The sequence below is a fragment of the Malaclemys terrapin genome, chromosome 2 (genome assembly GCF_027887155.1).
Source record: "Malaclemys terrapin pileata isolate rMalTer1 chromosome 2, rMalTer1.hap1, whole genome shotgun sequence".
Taxonomy (NCBI): domain Eukaryota; kingdom Metazoa; phylum Chordata; order Testudines; family Emydidae; genus Malaclemys; species Malaclemys terrapin.
In genome coordinates this window covers 2114998-2129368 of record NC_071506.1, presented here as the reverse complement: position 1 = coordinate 2129368, position 14371 = coordinate 2114998, and the positions used below count along the sequence as shown (strand labels likewise).

General features: G+C 59.3%; 1 protein-coding gene across 1 annotated transcript in view; it reads left to right on the top strand.

Annotated features, from left to right (window-relative positions):
* BOP1 (BOP1 ribosomal biogenesis factor) overlaps nt 1–14371 on the top strand; it is an 87107-nt gene that overhangs the window by 8472 nt on the left and 64264 nt on the right. The window contains exon 3 of the mRNA XM_054018487.1: nt 8062–8187. Coding sequence (XP_053874462.1) covers nt 8062–8187 — 126 coding nt within the window. The remainder of the gene's footprint in view (nt 1–8061; nt 8188–14371) is intronic.

The window sequence follows — 14371 nt, the reverse complement described above, 5'->3', positions numbered from 1 at the left end:
TGAGCCAGGATCCAGTCTGAGTGGGGAGGTGCCGCCCCGTTCCCCTCAGGGGCCCGGAGCCAAAGGGCCATTCCCTTGCCTGTCAGCAGGCTTGGGGCCTCTGTTCTTCGTGCCTGCCTAGGTTACAGGACCATGCAATGATTAGGCTGTCGCTGTCGGGTTAGATTTCCTGCTGAGGCCTTCCAGCATGTGACAGGCCGTGCTTTCCTCCTGGGCAGCCCCTGTGCTGAACCGAGCGGCCCGATTCCAGAGACACCCAGCAGCCTGCCGTTGAAGGCCGAGCGGAGCTGGTTATTGGCTGCTTTTATGATCCGGGAAGCCCCCTCGGCACCGCTGGTCTCTCTGGGGTCCCATGGAAGAGTCTGGAATCAGTCTGTCCCACGCTGGGGATAGGCAGCACTGGGGCGCTGTCAGTGAGAGTGTGCGCCAAGACTGGTGCTCGGACCCCGCTGTCCCGAGGGGCCCACCTGGAGAGCTTGATGTCACGCGCGGCGGCTCAGCAGGGAGATTCAATCGGGCACTCTGTTTCTAAGGGATTCGGAGCACTCCCTGGGGCGTGAGGCCGCAGTACGTTCCCCTCCGTGCTGCCCGGTTACTGCTTCTCTTCCCTCCTCCCCATGCAGTGCATCACTTAGCCCAGGCCTTTGTCTGTCCGCACTTCCGAGGCCTGCTCGGGCTTTTGCTGGGCCTGAGACAACCCACCCCTTTCCCGAGGCAGGCGCCGTCTTTCCTGCCATGTTTACAAATCCTAGGCCGGTTCGTGGCACTCGGTGGCTGCTGCTGCTTTCGTCCAAGGGCGTCTCAGCCAGAGTGATCAGGCCGGTCTCCCTGCAGCTGATCCCGCAGCAGGCCTTTGGACTGGAAAGCTGGCGTGGTGTCTGACCTGCGACGCTTGCCCCGAGCAGCTCGCAGTGAGGCTACAGCAGCCGGGGGTGAGTTAGTAGCCGGTGCTAGCTTCACTTTGTTTTAGTGACGGATAAACAGAGGCTGCAGACCCCCACCCTTTGGCTCGTTTCCCCCAGGAACTATGTGCCACTGAGGTGTTGGCTCTTCCAAAGGAGAGACCCTCTCCCCAACGCCTGGAGCTGAAGGACCTGCCTCTTCCCACCCTCCTCTTGCTTGGCGCTGGTGCGTGGTTTGGTTTGGCGGTTGCTTTGTTGAGCCCGGTTAGGAAAGCAGCACTTCTTTGGAGGGGGGACGTCTGCACGGCTTTCTCTTGTGCCACGTCCTGGCCTCAGTGCTGGGCCGGGGCCTCTCCGTGCTTGACACGAGGGCTCGTAAACTTCTTTAGTGACTCTCCCAGCCGTCAGACCTGGGCTGCACCAGTTGGTACACGCTGCCTCCGAATTCACTGCACTGGCCGAGCGTGGGTGCTCCGGGTTAGTGGGTGCGGCTGGATGGAGGGTAGCAGCCGCACAGAGACTTCCCGTCGTGGTAGGACTGGGGAGCCTAGAGGTCTGCTTCTGGGGCACGTGCAGAGCCGGGAGTCGGGGAGAGCTGTCCTCCTAACAGCTGGTCAGAGCTAACCTCCGGAGCCCCTCAGGCTCCTCAGAGAGGACTAGACTCCCAAGGCTAATTGTCCAGTTACCCCTCCTGGAGGCCCAAACCAGCGAGACCCAGCTGAGCCTGGCCTGGTGAGGGCCTCTTGTGAGACGCTGGCGGATGTCTGGTGGCTTTAACGCGGCTACTGGGAGGGAGGCTGGGGCTGGTGCAAATAGGTTGGGGCAGCTGCAGCCAGAAGATGAACCGTCTCGTGTGTGTGTGTGGGGGGGGGGGAGAGGTGTCATTTGCCTCTGTCTGCAGCGGGAGCCCCCAGCGTAAGGGCTCTGGGCCAGGTTATACAGGTCAGCAGACTAGATCCTTAGTGTCCCGTCTGATCTTTGACGTCAGTGAACGTTTCAGACCCATGCAAGCAAATTCTCTGAACTGCAATGACCGATGTGCCCAAACTCTCCTGCTCTTCGGAGAGCGCAGTCCTGGCCGGTCCAGGCTCTCGGTAAGGGGCTTTGCTCTGAGCCTGGCAGACGGGGCCCTTCTCGCTGCCATTTCTGTATCATACGGGGGATTGGTTGGGGCCTGCTCGCGTCTGGGCTCACAGAGCTGCTGCAAAGACTTGGACTCCTGCCAGAAACTAGCACGCCTCTGAGGGTATGTCTACACTGCAAGGAGACCCCTGGGCTGGCCTCCCACCTCATGGGGGTCCCAGAGCCTGGGCTCTGCACTGCAAACAGCCCCTTCACCTGAGCCCTGCAAACCTGAGTCAGCAGCACGGGCCGGCCCTGGGTTTTACTGCAGTGTAGACAGACCCCGAGAGCGGACGTGGCTCACCAATGAAAGGGGTTCGGCGGCTTCATCCTAAGCCATATCACAATGCTACCGTGCCGTTTGGCCAGGCCCACGCATCTGGCCAGCTGAGTCTGCAGGGGGCCAGCCCTGGACTGGCAGGGGCAGCTGCAGGTCAGCAGAGAGGTGCAGTGGGAGAGCTGTGGGGTTCAGGCCCAGCAAGGGGGTGCGGGGTCTCAAAGATCCAGGAACTTGCAAGTCCTAATTCTGGCCTTCCCCTGCCTCCCTCTGTTAATCTTCCTATCCTTGTACCAATTCCCTGCGTGTCACAGGGGGCGTCTGGCTGGCCGGCCTCCCAGAAGGGCTGCCAAGAGAAATCGGTGAACAGTTTGTAAAGTCACACACAGAGACACATACACACTGTGGGGGCAGCACTCCCAACACACAGACACACCCCCCCTTATGATTGGCAGGTTGGACTTGTTTTCCCCTTTCGCAAGTCAAGGCTTTCCTGGTCATTAGCAGGCTCCCGAGAGGAGCACAGACCTGACCCCACCCCTTTCCATTCAGCATGGCCGTGTCCCAGCCTGGCAGAACTGCGAAGGAAACCCACCAGCCCAGACACGACTCTCCCAGCCGGCCTCTGCCATAAACCCCAGCGAGTGCAGCCCCCCGCTGCTCCCAGCCACGCGCACACGGTCCCGCGCACACACTCCTGGACACTCTCACACATTCGCACTTCACACCAGACTCCTGTGCACGCTTCATGCCTGTTTCTCTCCCTCCCCACCTGCCACTACTCCCACACCCGGCTCGCTGCTCCCATTCCCCCCTCCCCTGTGCTGTCACCAATCACCCCAAATTCATCCCTTCTCCCCTCAGCAGCCGCCCCCCTTCCCCAGGTGTCTTGCGGCCCCAGCACCACTTCCCCAGGCCTGCCAGCAGACCAGAGATTCATCTTCACCCCCCCTCCTTTTGGAAGGGGGACTGCTGGGGGGGGTCCTTGGCGAGCCATGTATTTTCCAGCCTGTTCAGGCGAGGGGGGACTGGCTGTGGGGGGAGTGCGCTGGTCCTTGTTTAAGCGGGGGGGGGGGGGGGGGGGGTGAGGAGAGAGCAGCCCAGCAAAGCCGCTGATTGGCTCAGTCTCCCTGGGTGTGTCTGTGCAGCAGTTAACCCCCCCCCCCCCCCCATCAGCTGCCTCTGGGTGCAGAGCTCTACCATGGCAGTGTAGATGTTCGGGCTGGGGCTGGAGCCCGGCCCCTGGGACCCTTCCCCCTCGCGGAGCCCGGCCCTGGCCCCAGCCTGCACGTCTGTGCTGCAGTTACACAGCCCAGAGACCCACCAGCCTGAGTCAGGTGGCGCGGGCCAGCCCAGCGTTTGTAGATCTACCCCCTGGGGCCAGGCCCAGGGCGGCTGGTGGAGCTGCCGCTGCGCTGGGCTGATGAGCGAGCTGAGGCAGTGACTGGCAAACACCCCCCCCAGCCCCGCAGCAGCCACCGCTCTCGCCCCACTCAGCTGCAGCACAGGCCCTGCCTGGTTCACTCTTTCGGTGCAAGGTGAGACGGTGCGGGTGGGACTTTGCCAGGAGAGCTCGCTGCTCGCTCCGCCCCAGCAGGCAGCGGGGTTCCGGGGCTGAACAGGTGGGACACGGCGTGCCTGCATTTCAGCGTAACTTCTTGGCAGTCGCTTTCACGGCGGTTTTCAAATGTCGCGTCCCATGGCTGTGCTTCCTTGGGCTTTCTTGTTCCCTGGCTATTTTTAATATCCATCTCTAAGTTTGTTCTGCCGTCCGTCTCCTTCCTTCCTTCCTCGCTTTCCGTTCAGTATTTTCCCTTCTCGTTCGTTCTTTTTCTTCCCTTCCCTGATCTTGTCCCACGTCTCCGGCTGCAGTCTGAGATTGAAGGGCCGCAGCAGAGCTGGATGGGGGGTGTGCAGGCCTGGAATAGTGGGGGGCTGCGGATCAGGATGGAGGTCTGATTAGCCACCTATGGGAGATTTCCTTCTCCCACTCACCCCCCAGTCTCCAGTCCTGTCTGTGCTGGGAATTTGAGCTGGTGCTGAAAATGACTTTGAGCAACGTGCTGCCCCGATCCAGTGACGTTGGTTCCTGTTGGTGCAAACTCTCTTCAGCCCAGGTTACGGGTCCTGGTGCAGCCAGGACTTGGCTGTGAGTCTTGCTGACTCACCAAGTGCAGGCACAAGCTCACCTCCTTGTCCCCAGGCCCCCTGCGCTGCCTTTGGAGCTAGGAGCTTTTCCTGTTAGCGTTCAGCATTGCATGCTGCCCTCTAGTGGACTCCAGTGTTCCAGCGGCTGGGCCTGTTAGAGACGCTCTTCATTAGTTCGATCTCCGAGCAAAACCCCCGATTTATCCACCATCCCTGTCCGTTCAAGCAGAAGTTAAAGGGGCCCTAATCTACTACATGGTTTCACTGCTGCCCTCTGGGTGAGCTGAGCCCCGTCGCACTGATTCCTAGTCACAGGAGGACTAGTAGAGCTTTTCCATGCACCAAAACGCACCGAAGGGTTTTCCCCTCAGCCCTTGATCAAGGAATGACCTGTGAGTGCGCTCTGCCTCCTGGATAATCTCTGCAGGGGTGAGCTGGCTTCCCCCGCCGAGCCCTGAGCCTCCCATCAGTACGACGGCCTGCCTAGCTTCCGGGCACCTCTGGGCGTCGAGAGAGCAGCTCCCCAGAAAGCCTTTGGTCAGGTAGCAGGGTAGGGTCTCTGCCAGTCCGTGCTCGAATGCTGCCCTGTCTGAGGACTTCCTCGTGGCTTCTGGGGACTGTTCCTTCACTGGGGAGAGTTCTCCACAGCTGGTTAATGCCCGGGGAGGTAGTTAATCGCTAAGCACTAGAATCCTGCCTGCATCCCAGATGTGCTAGAGGGTGACTTGGGATGGATTTTATACAAGGGCCCAGCTAAAGCAGCCCAAAGACCGTGGTTTGATCTCCGCTCTCGGGGAGCGCACAGCTTGTGTCCTCCGCTGGCTGGGCCGTTGCTGGGGGTGTCGGTGGGTTACCCAGCCCGAGGGCGCTAGGAAGGGGCCAGCGCTGAGAGCGGAGGACGGTGTGTCACTGGCTGTCAGAGGCGGCCTGCGGCGCCAGTGACGCAGTTTGGCGGTGCGAGCTCTTTCTCCAAAGCTCACCGTGGTGGCGGGGGGAGAGGGGAAGTGAGTGGGGGGGAGATGGAAACTCCGGTCCAAAGCCATCTGAGCGCCAAAAGCCTGGAGAAAAACTTATCTCCAATCTCCTCCTTAAAAAAATTTAATAAAGCCTTTTGTTTTTGCAGTAATCTCATCCCCTTGCTGGCCCTGTATTTTCCAGGCTCTCTCCCACCCGGCTCCCTGCGGCTCGGCGGGAGCGGCGTTGGTGTTGCGTATAACCGAAGGCGATCGCACGCTGTGTGGATTTTACTGCTCCCCCGAGCGGGGTTTTCTGGGGCTGTTTTTCTGATTATTTCATTGAATCCTCTGGTAAACCCGATCCAGCCTGGGTCCCCCGAGAGGAGGGGTGGGGGGGAATCTCTTTTCCAGGGCCGGGTCTGCAGGTCAGCGAGTGGGCGCAGTCTGCAACGTGGGGTTGTCTGGCTACCCGTGTCGAGGGGAGCTGAGCCCTGCCCTGGCTGTGCAGGGTGGTTAATGCAGGCTGAGGGCCCCTCCTGGAATGCCACGGGGGCACATCCCAGCATGCCGCGCGCTGACTCAACATGCAGGGGGTGTGGGCACCGAGGGCCTCGCCAGGTTGTGCTGGAAGCTGCCTTCGGCGCCATTTTAGGCAGATCCGGTCTGATCCCATCACTTCTGACACGCGGTCAGTGGGACCCGCGGCTGGCCACGCTGTGGGCACCCCTAAGTACTCTGGAGACACAGGTGCACGTCACTCTGGAATGCTGCCCAGGCCCCCTGACGGCTTGGAGGAGCACGGGTAGCGGAGGGCTGTGAGTCCGGCCTTGTGCCTGGCTCATTCTTTGCTAGAACCGCCTCGGGCACAAAGAAAAACTTGTGGTTATGAAATGGCAGCACCCTGGGGTGTCATCAGCGAAACCACACGCTGCAGGGACGCTTTGGGGGCTGGCTGCAGCAGAGGGCGTCAGACCAAGCAAAGGCTTATCTGCTGCTCAGCCCATGTCTCAGATACATTGTCCTTCGGCTTTAGACACCCCAACTCGAATCCGGCTGCCAGCACCTGCAGTGATCTTAGCCTGAGACTTCTCCCTTCACTCTGGACCTTACTAAAGTCAAGATATACCATGTCTACCGCTTCCCCGCCATCCACAAGGCTGGTTACCCTGTCACAGAAAGCTATTGGGTTTGTGTGACTCAACTTGTTCTTGACAAATCCATGTCAACTGTTACTTATCGCCTTATTATCCTCTAGGTGTTTGCAAATTGATGGCTTAATTATTTGCACCATTATCTTTCCGGGCACAGAAGTTAATAATTCCCTGGGTTGTCCTTATTCCCGCCTTTATAGATGGGCTCTGTATTTGTCCTCTTCCCATCCTCTGGAATCCCTCCCGTCTTCCAGGACTTGTTGAAGATAATCGCTAATGGCTCCGATATCTCCTCAGTCAGCTCCCTGAGTATTCTCGGATGTATTTCATCAGGTTTAGGTTGGACGTTACAAAAAATCTTCCTGTCAGGGTGGATAAGCACTGGAATCAATTGCCCAGGGAGGTTGTGGAATCTCCATCACTGGAGATGTTTAAGAGCAGGTTGGACAAACCCCTGTCAGGGATGGTCTAAATAATACTCAGTCCTGCCAGGAGTGCAGGGGACTGGACTAGACGACCTCTCGAGGTCCCTTCCAGTCCTACAGTTCTAAATCTTGGTTGCCAGGGTTAAAAGGGCTGTGGGAGGGGAGACCGTAATCCCTAGGGACATGTGGGGCGAGCATCAGAAATCCAGGGGCTGCTGGTTTGCAGGGTAGGGGAAGGGGCTGCTGAATGCAGAGCTGGGAACGGGTGGTGTGGCCTGCAGGGGCTGACGTGGCCTGTGTGCTCTGAATAGCCAGACCTTTATCTCGTGAGTTGCCAGCCCCCTCCAGGCCTGAGGAGCCTGCACATGGTTTTCTTCCTTGGCTAAGCACTTCTGTGCTGTTGCTGGGGCAGGGCTGGGGTAACCGCAGCATGCCTTCCTCAGCCCCATGTCCTGTCTGGCTCCACAGCTCTGCGGTAGCCTTGCCTGGGCGTGGAATGAGCGAGTGTCCTCCCAGAGGGGGTTGTGCCATGGGCTTGGGGGGGCAGGTATCTGCGGTCTGACCCTTGGCTGGGGGATTTAGCAGAATGTGGCCAGCCAGCAGAAGCTGCAGGGGATAGGAAAAGTCACCCTAGCAAGAGTGTTCTCCTCTGTGTACGGGGGAGGCAGCACGGGTGCCTAGAAGATTGCCCCAATGGCTGGCCTCCAGGAGGTTGGGGCTAATGACTTTCTCTCTTCACAGCCCTGGGGGGACGTGGGGGGATGGCTGTTCCTTTTTTAGAATCACCTAGTCTAATAAACGAATTCCTTCCTTGGGTGACATGGTGACCCTGGTCACCCCAGGAGCTTTAGGGTAAAGGCTTGGGTGGTGGGGAACCAGCAAGGACCCCGTGTGGGGAGAGACCTGGGAGTGCAGTAGGTCCTGGCTCCTGTGATGCTCTGCAGCAGAGGGACACTCTGGGGGCTTCGCTGAAATTCCCAAAGGGGGGTGGTTACCGAGTCAAACAAGTGGTCACGTCACGCACAGTCAGTGTGATGGGGTCACACTGACCCAAGTCTCTGTCTTCTCATTGCCTTGCAGGCCAGGATGGCTTCCCCGAAGAAGGAACAAGTGCAGTGCTGGAGTTTGGAGACCGAGTCAATGCCCAGCGCCCAGCAGGGACTGCCGCTGAGGGGCGAATACGAGGACGACAGCTCAGACGAGGAGGTAGGACCCAGGTTGAAGTGGTGTAAGCTCTGCTGTGGTTGGGTCATGGTGGGCTGGCTCAGCAGAGCACGGCTTGGTGGGCTGGGCACCGCAAAGTGCGGTTCATGGTGAGTGGTAAGGCTGTGGAGTTGGTCCCTGCTTGCTATGCGGTTCATAGAGCCTGCCGGCCTCTTCTGCGGAGACTGGGAAGCCAAGGGAGAGTCCAGAGGCCGGGAAGTAGTTCTAGACGGCAGGAAGGAATGGGGAGGCAGCTGATGCTACCTGGGAAGCAGTGGGGTGTTTTTTTGCATGTGCAGTTTTTTCACATACATCTTGAGTAATTCATTGTGTGGGTCCACACCTCGGAAAACTTTGCTTCAGGCCTGCAATGTCCGATCTATCCGGAGCGTTTTCAGGGCAGGAGGGAAATCCTCAGCAGCGTCCCAAAGGGAGTGGGAGCTAGGGGCCGTGCTGGAGAAAGGGGTGCTGTAGTCACCCTCCATGGTGCGTCGGGAGACGGGACGGGGGATCTGGCGTGTTGGTGTGTGGACAGCTGGTGCTCAGGAAGGCCAGAGGAAAGGGAATTGAGACAAAGTGCTTTGTCAAAACAGGCAGCATGTTGGGACAAGATCAACAGGGAGGCCTTCTTGGTTCGCCTTGGGGGCGAAGGGGAGAATTTCCCCACGCTGGCTGCCCTGTGGGCTTGGGGTGGGGGGCGTACATACCATTTCACCACTTCCACTGTGTGTCTATGAAATTGTTACCCAAACTACTGTGAACTTCCACTCCCCAAGACACCTGCACTGAGTGAGCCAGGCCAGCGAAAGCGCCTTGTGCACTTCACAGGGGTGAAAGCAATGAGTGGCGAGGGAAGATGCTGCTGTCTGGAGCGCAGGCCTCACGCAGTGCTGAGGCTACTGGCCAGCGAATGTCGAGGGCCACTGAGAATTGCATTGGAAAGCCAGTGTGCACCGGACAGGTTCGCAGGGAGCCTGGCAATCGCTGCCAGACTGACTTCGGACCCTGGTCAAATCCTGGGATGAAGGTTGAGAGCCAGGGTTCACATCCATCCATCGTGATTACGGCCAGCAGGTCGGTCGCCCCAGCTCCAAACGGACACACTAGGAGTGGAAAAGGGACAGAGAACGGCAGGGAAAACCATGAGGGGGATGGAACAACTTCTGTGTCCAGAGAGATTCAAAAACCTGGAACTGTTCAGCGTGGAAGAGAGACGACTAAGGGGGGATACAGTAGAGGTCTATAAAATCATGACTGGTGCGGAGAAAGTGACTAGGGGAGTGTTATTTACTCCTCATAACACAAGAACTAGGGGTCACCAAATGAAATTAATAGGAGGCAGGTTTAAAACAAACAAAAGGCAGTATTTCTTCACACAACGCACAGTCAGTTTGTGAAACTCTTTGCCAGAGGATGTGGTGAAGGCCAAGACTATTAACAGGGTTCAGGAAAAAACTAGATAAGTTCCTGGAGGATAGGTCCATCAGTGCTATTAGCCAGGATGGACAGGGATGGTGTCCCTGGCCTCTGTTTGCCAGCAGCTGGGAATGGGCGACGGGATGGATCACATGATGATTCCCTGTTCTGTTCATCCCCTCTGGCACTGGCCAGTGTCTGTAGACTGGATGCAGGGCTAGATGGATCGTGGGTCTGACCCAGTGTGGCCGTTCTTATGTTCTAGAGGATAATGGAACCTTCCGTAGTAAGCAGCTTTCTGGGGTCTTGGTGAAACATTGGTCTTGCTGGACAAACGTGATGCTGTTTTTAATTGCCCAATCGGTGACCCAAGGGAATGGAGTAAATGGGATACGCTGGGTTCCAGTAAAGCCTCTAGTCCAGTGCCAGGACGGAGGGGCTCCAGAGGCCCAGAGAGGCGAGAGAGCCAAGGGCTCACCCTAGGCTCGTAGGGCAATTGGCACTGGAGTGCTTTGCCTCTCGGGTTAGGCTGGGAGAGGAGCTGCTGTAGCTTTCTGGGGGTCGTAACGGGGCTCGTCGCTCTGTTCTGTGGTCGTTAGTTTGCAGTCCCCCAGAGACGGCTTACGGGCGAGGAGACAGTGCCGTGCTGCTGACGCCCGGGGCCGGCACTGCCGAGGGCTGGCGGGGTGTCTGGAGCGACAGGCTGTTGTTCAGAGAGTTGGGATGGAATTACCCGAGCTGGGGCTGGCGGGGCCGCGGGGCTGACGCCCGGGGCCGGCACTGCCGAGGGCTGGCGGGGTGTCTGGAGCGACAGGCTGCTGCCCAGAGAGTTGGGATGGAATTACCCGAGCTGGGGCTGGCGGGGCCGCGGGGCTGACGCCCCAGCTCTCATGTAGCACGCACCAATCGCAAGAGGTCAGGACCTTCCTGTTACGTCCCCTTTGAGAGAATGGGGGTTGGGAACCTGCTTGCCTGTCTGGTCCGGCGAAGGCCCTTGGGGGTTCGATGTTAGCAGGCTTGAGGCCCACCTGGGCTAGGGCTGGAGCTGCGGAGTCCCTGCCCCCAGATCTGGAATAGAGATTTAGAGGGAAGTGAAATATACGACTATAGAAAACGTACACTTGTGTAATGGCTACAACATAACCCAGGGAGAAAACCCTTTCATGCAGGAATTCAAGGTCTCTCTCCCCAGCTGGTCCTATTTCAGGGCCCCAGTGGGGGAAGCACTGATTCAGAACCTGCTGACATCAGAACAACTTTCAGTGGTTTTGTTCCTGGCTTCCCAACCCCCGTTCTGTGAGTGTATTTATCTCTCTTCCATAAGAGCCCTGATGCTTCCGCTTCCTGTGGCTGGGATGCGCACGCTGTATGCTTTGTGTTCGCCTCTGCAGGGAGCCCTCGCGTGCCTATAGCTGGCTGAGGGTACGGGGCCCAGCCACCCCTTCCCCCTAAGAGAGAGCGGGGCCAGCTCCCCTCGGGGCCAGCCGTGTTTCCCCCAACCGGGCGCCAGTTTCTCACTAAGCCTGGGCTCAAGTTGAAGCTCCAGGTGTGGCCTCCCGCTCCAGGGTTAATTAGAAGCTCATTTGAAGCCTGTAGAGAGACACTAATGGTCCCTCCCAAACCTGGTGGGTTGTTGCCCCTAGGGGCTGTGGGGACAGCCCAGTTCCACCTGCAGGCACTGGGCTCTCCCCTCACAACCTGAGGCTTCCCTCTACCCAGCAGCTGTGGAAGCTGTAGAGCCCGTTGGATCATTGAAGGAGTCGCCTGGCTACTGTCTCACTCACCCCGATGGCGCAGCTGAGGCCTGGTGGGCCGGGCTGGGACTGAGGGGGCCTTTCTGCAGAATTGCACTGCAGGTTGGGGCTCGGCGAGATCTCGGCTCCTGCTGCCTCTTCCTACCTGCACTGGACTTGCCGAGGGCCCCGCCTCTGGGCAGGCTGCTTCCCGCAGTTCTGTAGGGAGGGCAAGTGGCTGTGTTTGCTGTGAGATCCTGGACTTAAAACGTTCTAGTTTGAGATTGTTCCTGGGGGAGGGTTCAATCCCTCCCTGCAAAGGTCATCGAGTCCAGGTGGCAGTTCCTCAGCACAACTGCACAGCAGTTAGTCAAGTGAACCAGCCCAGGCTGTGTAAGGGCCCGGGCTGTAGGTGGTGTGGCCTAGCGGTCACAGCTGGGCTGACGTCTTCCCAAGGGCAGGCGTCGCTAAGCAGAAGCTGGAGGAATCGCAATAGCCAGGTCCTGTAAGCAAGAGTGAGGTACAGAGTCAGGCCAGGGCCAGAGCTTGGAGCGGGCTGGGAGGCGGGAGGCTCGGAGCTAAAGCAAAGGGCCAAAATCTGTGTGTGTACCAGGACAAGATCCAGGGGTGACCCCTGGGGATAAATAGGGTGCTGTAGAGTACAGTCAGTCTGGGTCCCTTGGGTGGTCTCCATGGTGCTCCCTGGCTGTACCTCCGCATGGTCTCGTGGTGGCGCTGTGGGAACATCAGCGGACCCAGGCTCTGCAGACCCAGGTTCTAGTCCCCGGATCCTTCCAGGAGTACCAAGGATGTTGGAGTGGGACTTGCCCAGGGTGGCTGCTGCTAGCAGAGGATTTCGGCCCTCAGACCTGCTGGTCCCGGTCAAACCAGGGACATCCAAGCTTTGCTAAAAGACAGGAACAGGTTGCAACCACCTTCCCCTTCCCTAGGAGAGGGCAGCCTGCGGAGCTGCCAGGACTGAGAGCCAGTCCTCCCCCCTCCGTCGGAGCATCACAAGGGCCTGGCTGGGTCAGACCCCAGGCCGCCTTAGCCAGGCTCCTCTCGCTGACCCTGGCTGGCACCAGCTGCTTCAGAGGAAGGGGTGAGAAACTCGACGCTCAGCAGGGTCATGTGCCCCCCACCTCAGGTGTCTTCAGCAGGGGCTTTAATATCCCTTCCAAAACGTTACCCTAACGAACCAGTGCTCTGGAGGGTCCTGCTACGCATGGAAAGGCCCAGCCCCTGCGGTGAGCAGCCTGCAGGGCATGCTGGGTAACGTCCTTTCCCGGCCCGGAGCGGATAAACAGCATCATGGCTGCAGAGCTCCCGAGGCTGCCCTTGGCTCGTGCCGGGCTGGCTGCCCCCTGGGAGCGCCTTTGCCGGTTTCCTGTCGGGTTTTGGTGCCTAGCCAATGACCTGCTGAGGGGAGTTTTGTGCCTAGCACAGAGCTGGTCCCTTGTCACCTGTACCAGCCCCTGGTGCCTCCAGTGGTGTGGCCCACTTGTGAAGTGGAGCCCTGCGTGGTGGCGCCGCCTGCGGGTGCGGCGTGGGCTGTGGGGCGGGCTGGCTGGCTCTGTGGGTGCGTGGCTTTCGGAGCTCTTCAATAAAGAATCAGCGCTCCGACCCGCTATGCCCCCGTGCTTAGCACAGACTCAATTTCCTCTCCCTGAGCTCCCGCTCGCTTGGCAGGCGTCAGCGCCTGGGCTGGCCAGGCGCCCAAATCGCACTCCACCGTGTGCTCTGAGAAGAGACACAACAAAAGAAATCGGTTTCCTGGCCGGGCGCGCTCGGCCGCGGGAGCTCAGCATCGCCCGCGGGGCCCTCTCCCTTCGCACCCGCTCTTGGCTGTCAGTGCTCGCGTCCCGCGCGGGGAAGAACATGAAAGCGCAGGATGTGTCAATGTTTCCCTGGGCGGGTTGGCGATTAAGGCAGCTCCCTTTGGGGAGGCCGTTCCCCCCCCACAGGCCCCGCAGCCACTTCAACACTTGTCGTCCCGTCCAAGTGTCTCTTCCTCTCCGCCGGGCCGAGATGAATGGCTGCAGGGGCTGTCAGGCCTCGCTGGGAGGAAGCAGTTTGGGGCTTTTGTTTGGTTCTGTTTCCTCCCGCAATGACTATTCCATATGTCAGTGGATAATGAATGAAGGCGCGTTGAGTGCTCCTCAGTGAGCCGCCGGCCTTTCCAAGCCCGCTTCCCTCCTCCGCAGCGCAGCTGACCCGGGCTGGGGGGGAGTGCCAGGGCTGGCTGGGCTGAGGGAGCTCTTATTTCAGTAGCTGATTAGCCAAGAGAGGGGGAAAAAACCCTTCAGAATGTGCTGCTGGCAGACAGCTTCTTAAACTCATCGCTGCGTGTGTGTGTGTGCGTGCTTCCTGACTGGCTAGCTGCAACAGATGCCTGGGGCTTCCCACTTCCAGACCGTATTAAACACTTAGCACATCTCATTGGAGGGCTGCCGGCGCTTAGCCCCACACAACGGCCACAGAGGGGTGTGAGGGAAGGCAGCCGAGAGGCCGTAATTAGCAGAACACCGAGCCATAAGGCCAGGGATTGCTTGTCTACACCAGGACTGGGGCGTCAGGGCACGCCTCCCCCACGTGCCGACCTATGGGCTGCATGGCAGGGCGTTCGGTCCTTGTCACCGCCGTGGTGACCGTCTCGTTCAGCCGTGACGGGATAGTGGTTGAAGGCCTCATCTCCCTGGCTGGGGGCGTCCTGTAGCCAAGTGCATGGTCTGCCCCATGCGGATGACAGAAGGCTCGTGCTGGCTCTGCGAGGGCTGGTCTGACGGTGGGGGTTGCTGTGCGGACACCTGCGCTTAGGGCTGGTGCAGTTTGCCAGCCTGGTGTAACAGGCCAGCCAGCCTCGATCTTCTCCTGTGTATGTAAGCGCCAAGTCCGCTCCCCCAGCTCCACGCACCTGCTGCTCTGCATGGTCTAAGGAGCCGAGTGTGCTCCCGAGACGTCCGCCTCCGCCCAGGGCTGGTGGGCAGCTGGCTCCATCCTCCCCGCCCAGAGCCAGCAGGAGTCCTTGGCCCCCCTGC